This window comes from Amphibalanus amphitrite, unplaced genomic scaffold (assembly GCF_019059575.1).
Source record: "Amphibalanus amphitrite isolate SeventyFive unplaced genomic scaffold, NRLGWU_Aamphi_draft 000965F_arrow, whole genome shotgun sequence".
Lineage (NCBI taxonomy): Eukaryota > Metazoa > Arthropoda > Thecostraca > Balanomorpha > Balanidae > Amphibalanus > Amphibalanus amphitrite.
Genome location: NW_024882459.1, coordinates 186,190 through 192,189, shown reverse-complemented (window position 1 = coordinate 192,189; position 6,000 = coordinate 186,190). Strand labels below are relative to the sequence as shown.

At 48.1% G+C, this 6,000-nt stretch overlaps 1 protein-coding gene across 2 annotated transcripts; it reads left to right on the top strand.

The window, feature by feature from the left end:
• The first annotated feature begins 1,071 nt into the window (after positions 1 to 1,071).
• On the top strand, positions 1,072 to 5,713 carry LOC122368667. 2 transcript variants are annotated; one of them, XM_043342845.1, is made up of 3 exons: positions 1,072 to 1,138; positions 3,696 to 4,161; positions 4,777 to 5,713. In XM_043342845.1, exons 2-3 carry the CDS (start codon positions 3,706 to 3,708, stop codon positions 5,131 to 5,133), a joined length of 813 nt encoding a protein of 270 aa, XP_043198780.1. In that variant the 5' UTR covers positions 1,072 to 1,138; positions 3,696 to 3,705; the 3' UTR covers positions 5,134 to 5,713. The 2 variants fall into 2 exon arrangements, with proteins under 2 accessions (XP_043198780.1, XP_043198778.1); XM_043342843.1 differs by lacking the exon at positions 1,072 to 1,138 and adding an exon at positions 3,283 to 3,411.
• The last annotated feature ends 287 nt before the right edge of the window (positions 5,714 to 6,000 follow it).

Sequence of the window (6,000 nt, the reverse complement as noted above, 5' to 3'; positions counted from 1 at the left end):
TCCCCATCCTCCAAACCATTCCTTTCATCGTGACGCTTAAACATTCACAAACCCCATCCCTCCCAGCGACATATCCCCCACTCTTCAAACCATTCCTGTCATCAAACTCTCGTAACCTTACCATTCACAAACTTCCTCCTTCCCTCCCTTCACAAACATCAATTTACCGGTAAGTTTCACTGTCATTTATGTGTCTTAACGTAAATTCATGGGTTTTTTCCCATATTCATGGCATAGTACATGGATATGGGTTTTCCCATGTTGTCTTGCTGTAAAAGTGGCCACCGGTCTTAGTTAGGACGGCCGGTTTGTTTTGCGCGGCGTAGTTAGGTCGCCGCCCTCCTCGCGAGGCCGGTAACGTAAGTTAGGGCCACTAAAAAAAAAAAAAAAAAAAAAAAAAATGGACCTCCCAACTCTCTGGAGGCTACTGGAGGTTTCTGGAGCTTTGGCGAGAGCTTTCTGGAGCTTTCTGGAGGCGCTGGAACGCTCTCTGGAGGTTTCTAGAGCTTTCTGGAGCTTTCTGGAGGTTTCTGGAGGCGCTGGAACAGGCCCTAAATTGGTAGCTGTTTCAGCTACCAAACTCATGAAGGAAATAGGTAAAATTGCTTATTTTACACGAACACCTGTCATACGCTAATCAAAGTAGAGCTAATGAAAATGGCATTATCCCACAAAGGAAAGTCAATTTGCCACGTAAGCCACCATGAATAGATTTGCTGAGCTTTTCATCACGTGTTTTTAACAAAAACAGTCAATGAAATAATGTAATTTACGAATTTCTAGCACTCACATGCATATTTTCGTCTGCACACCGAATTGCGTCCAGGATATTGGCCATGGCGTATTTCTCGGGAACCCTCTGTTAGTGGAAATTCCACTATCTGGCAACTAGCCCTATGTAAACGCGGCTACTGATTACACCGAAAGAACTTCACGCGGTAGAGTTTTACTCTGAATATGGCAGCTTTCTGGAGCGGGAGAATTTGAAGAAATTGAGACAGAAATGGATCTTATGCGCGCCATTATATTATATTTTCTAGATGTTTTTATCTGTGAGGCGTATGTAGGTATTGCTTGTTGTAAATTGAAATAAATTGTGATATCAAATACCGGATTGAATTTACTGGTCAATTCAAAGGTATTTTCGTCGTAGAGGCAGATTTCCTCCAAGTCAATGAGCATTTTCTAGCTTTTGGCGATAAAGAAGCTTGAGTTGAAGTTGTGTAACGCTTGTATCCTGATTATGATGCCAGTTGGGGGAGGTTTGGTCAATGGTTGTCATTTTTAGCACATGCCATTTTTGGCAACCATGTGCTAAAAATGACAACGCTATCAGCTATTTTTAGCAACGATGAAGCCGATTTCACTCCTCAGCGAGGAAATCACGATTTTGGAAATACAAGCACTGATTTTGGAAAAGAAGTGCTGCCACCTGGTGCAAGAAGAAGAAACCAGCTTTAATATGGCCGTTGTTTGTATGGTAGTCCAACGTTGAAGTATACCCTTTTTTGTGGCACGAAGTTGGAACTTTAAATTGAAGCATCCGAAAATGATCGATATTGATTGAAATCATGATGTTGATGAAAAAATAATATGTTAAGTTGAGAGAGGAGGCCATTTTATCCAGATGCGGTGGTTTACTTCTTGAAATTATTTTTGCTTACGACGACTGCCATGTAATGAGGGATAATTAGCAGCCGTCATTAGCAAAAATAATTTCAAGAAGTAAACTACTGCATCTGGATAAAATGGCTTCCTCTCTCAACTTAAAATATTATTTTTTTCATCAACATCATGTTTTCGATCAATATCGATCATTTTCGGATGCTTCAATTTTAAGTTCCAACTTCAGGCCACAAAACAAACTACCATACAAATAACAGGCATATTAAAGCTGGATTCTTCGTCTTGCACCAGGTGGCAGCACTTCTTTTCCAAAATCAGTGTATCTTTCCAAAATCTTCATTTCCTCGCTGAGGAGTGAAATCGGCCTCATCGTTGTCAAAAATAGCAGAATCGTTGTCATTTTTAGCACGTGTGACAAAAATAGCACGTGCTTAAAATGACAACGATTGACCAAACCTCCCCCGACTGATGCTTGTATCATACCTATTACCCTCAATATACCCTGCCTATTACCTACCAATACGGTTTTGTACTGTAATTGTAATGGCGATGTTAGGTCTTCAGTCAAGGTGTAGCGATGGTTTTCCTTGTATTTTTATGTGTGTGCGTGCGTATCATGCTGTGATTAGGGGAGGCGTTGGTGTTTTTTTTGTGAGACATGTAAGTGTCACTTTTGGATTGAGGATGTCAAATAATGTATGAACTTGCAAAATTTATCCTTAAGTTATTTGGACTTTATTTTGACATTTAGGTACCTATCCTACTGATACTAATCACAATGCACAATACCTAGCTTTCCATTTTGCTGATTTTTCAATGAGTCTATTTGACCTGAATGAGGTGCTGAATCAGTCAGGGAAATTGTGGCAAAAGCTGTTATTTTTAGCAGTCTGCTGTTTATAACAAATCTGCCAAAAAATGGGTATGCACATGACGTCATTGTACCCAATTCAAATTATAGCAAATTTGGGTACGGTCCCATACAAAAACAGATCTGCGCCCTAATTGAAGCAAATGCACAGCAAATGCCTGGCAGATTCATTATGAGAATATTGCTGAGAGTCTATCCTCCATTCTATTCACCCATTTTTTGGCAGATTGCTGTTATAAATAGCAGACTGATAAAAAAAAACAGATTTTGCCACAGTTTCCCCACTTTTGACTTGAGGCTCAGATGACCCTGGGCTGGATTACAAATTCAGCATGGCTGTATTTCATCAGTTTATGGCAAATGCATTGCAAGGCAGTAGGTTGAGGTACAGGCCCTGGACCTGTACCTCAACCTGTACCTGTACCCCTGTACCTGTACCTCATACAGGGTGGTCCAGATAAAATGTTACCCAAAGCTTTTTAAATAGCAAAAAATGTATTTGCAAATACACAAACAACACATCAGCTGGGCAGACTAGACCTCTGGGATCAAAAATATGGAGGCATCAATAATTTGATTCTGGTGGAAGGAGCCATGACCATATATATTATGTGGGCATGTAATCAATTTGTTATTCATTTTGGTACACTTTTGATTTCAAATTGAAATCAGTTAGGGGAGGTTTGGTCAAACGTTGTCATTTTAAGCACATGCCATTATTGGCAACCATGTGCCAAAAATGACAATGCTATCAGCTATTTTTGGCAACGATGAACTATGAAACCGATTTCACTTCTCAGCGAGGAAAATCACGATTTTGGAAATACAAGCACTGATTTTGGAAAAGTGCTGCCACCTGGTGCAAGAAGAAGAAACCAGCTTTAATATGGCCATTACATGGTCGCTGTAATCTTGTTAGTATCCATCAGGCATTAACCCCTTTTATTTTCCCAGTCATCAACACAAATGTTTCCACATTTACTTGTAGTTGAAAGCCTGACATTTTGCTGCGATTATTGCCCCCCATTCACTGTCCTCTTTAGTGTCTTCACACAAAACATGGGTTATTTGATTTCTCTTTGCAATTTCCTCATCTGACATCTTGCTCTTTGCCTTATGGTCATCTTTGCTTATGGACATCACCTTCACCACTGACCCTAGCTGACCTGTGAATTATGGGTGTCGGTTTCTGTCGCAGGGTACGGGTCATGGGGTCTGTTAGGCGACCCGTGCTGGCGCCCGGCATCGAGTCGGACCCCACCGAGCTGACGCTGGCGCGCAGTGCCGAGCTGGCGCGCCAGAGGCGCCAGGACCGACTGCTGGCCGAGGTGGCCGAGCTGCGCGCGCGCAACGCCGAGCTGCGGGCGGCGCGCGCCGACCTGCAGCGCCAGCTGGACGAGTCGCGGCCCGACCAGCGGCGCATGCACGCCTCGTTCGCCACGCTGGGCCGCCAGGCGGTGGGCCGGCACCTGGGCCTGTGGGCGGCCGCCGGCCGGGCCGGCAGCGTGGCCGTCCGGCTGCGGCCCGACGACAGCCGGCCGGCGCACACCCTGCAGCTGGAGCACGACAGGCGGCAGGACGCGCCCCTGAAGGCCACCGTGCGCGACCTGCCGCCCGGGGTTCAGCTGGACAGGCACCTGCAGCGGCACGGCACCGTACGGCAGGTCAGTGGCGGCACCGTGTAGGAGAACAGTGGCGGCACCGTGCGGTGGGTCAGTGGCGGCACCGTGTAGGAGAACAGTGGCGGCACCGTGCGGTGGGTCAGTGGCGGCACCGTGCGGTGGGTCAGTGGCGGCACCGTGCGGCAGGTCAGTGGCGACACCGTGTGGGAGAACAGTGGCGGCACCGTGCGGTGGGTCAGTGGCGGCACCGTGCGGCGGGTCAGTGGCGGCACCGTGCGGCGGGTCAGTGATGGCACTGTGCGGTGGGTCAATGATGACACCGTGCGTCGCTCAGTGGCGGCACCGTGCGGAGTCAGTATTGGCACCGTGCGGGAGGTCATTTGTAGCTGCTTGGATACCAGCCATCCAACTAAACAAAGTACGGAAGGACTCGTATTTCCTCACGTTTATTATATTTTCTGATAGCACTTTGACTTATTACCATACTCTGTGCTGTACTCTGTGCTAGTAATAATTGTTGTATGTGTGAGGAAAAGGACCACTTTCCCAGACCACAGACGTATGTCCCCTGATATCTCTTACTTTGTCCGTTGCCGTCTCCTGCGTCTCGCTGTTCTCCCCGTGGTTGTCTGACGTCCCCCTCCCCTCCCTCGCCAGCTGCCGGCTCTGGTGCACGCCGTGGCCACGGAGGTGGACGCATTCGCCTCGCGCCGCCGCCAGGTGGAGGAGCTGCGCGCCCAGCTGCCGGCGCGCAGCTCCAATCTGTGGCACGACCCGGCCGTCTGCGACGTGATGCTCCAGCTGAAACTGAACGCCTCGGGCGGCGAGCGGCACGCGCCGCGCATCCCCGTGGAGCTGAACATACAGTACGCGCCGGGCGCGTCGCTGCCGCACCAGTGCCGCCTCACCGAGACGCACCAACTGGAAGAGGCCGACCGCGAGGAGCTGCTTCAGCTGACGACCATCTTCCTCCGACTGCCGCTGCGAGAGGCGTTCAAAGAGGCCTTCCAGTAGACGGGGGTAGGTCAGGGGGAGGGGAGGAGCAGGGGAGGGGTCTTTGATGGGGAGTGGAGGGGAGGGAGAGGGTTGGGATGACATTCGCTCGGTCGCTAGGATTACTGATGTGATCGGAATAACTGATCGATAGTAGAAAGGACGGGACGGCAAGATCAGCTCAACAAAAACGAGTCGTACGTTTTTGCGTCTCGTTTTTCTCGTGGCGGGCAGTTCGCACTGTGAATATCGACTGCGCGTGGTTACAGTTTCAAGAGGACATGCCTGTAGTGGGACCCCAGCCTGACTCGGCTCCGTGGTCAGAGTGAGCCAGGTCAGCAGGGCGGTGTTCGCCCGCGAAATGCTTACCTTACTGCCGGTAATTGAGCAGTGTTATTCTGCCGAGTTCATACTTAGTTTACACCTCACTAAGGTAGTGACGGTTTATCCCCGAAACAGTGGTTTGAGCCGCCCCGTGAGCTCAAAAGCACGCCACACACGCCATAATTAATGGCTTTGGCGTGCGTCCTGGCCAGGCATAAAACTTTTCGGCCGTGGCATTATCTTACCTGAGATGTAAATATATTTGTTTAAGAAGATTGCAGTCTACTTTTAAATAGCGCGGTAAAGCTAGAAAAATAGATTATCTTGATTACTTAAACATTTTTTTTTTACCTTTGAGTCCAAACCGGTTCGATTGACATGTTCCTCGGGTCCACATTTTGTCATCTCTAGTTCAGACTCTGGCCGACGAACCAAGAACAAATCGCACCAGCAGCTAACATATTCGACCGTTTAAACGACTACAGATAACGCAACTGGGACCGAAGGATTAATCTAGCCGACGTGCGGTGGCTCTGTTTCAGTTGGAATAGAGTTCAGTTTGAA

Bases quoted from the DNA above. Each gene is read 5' to 3' on its own strand.
- LOC122368667 (XM_043342843.1), top strand. The intron at 4,162-4,776 runs GTCAGTGGCGGC...CTCCCTCGCCAG, and splicing joins GGCACGGCACCGTACGGCAG to CTGCCGGCTCTGGTGCACGC.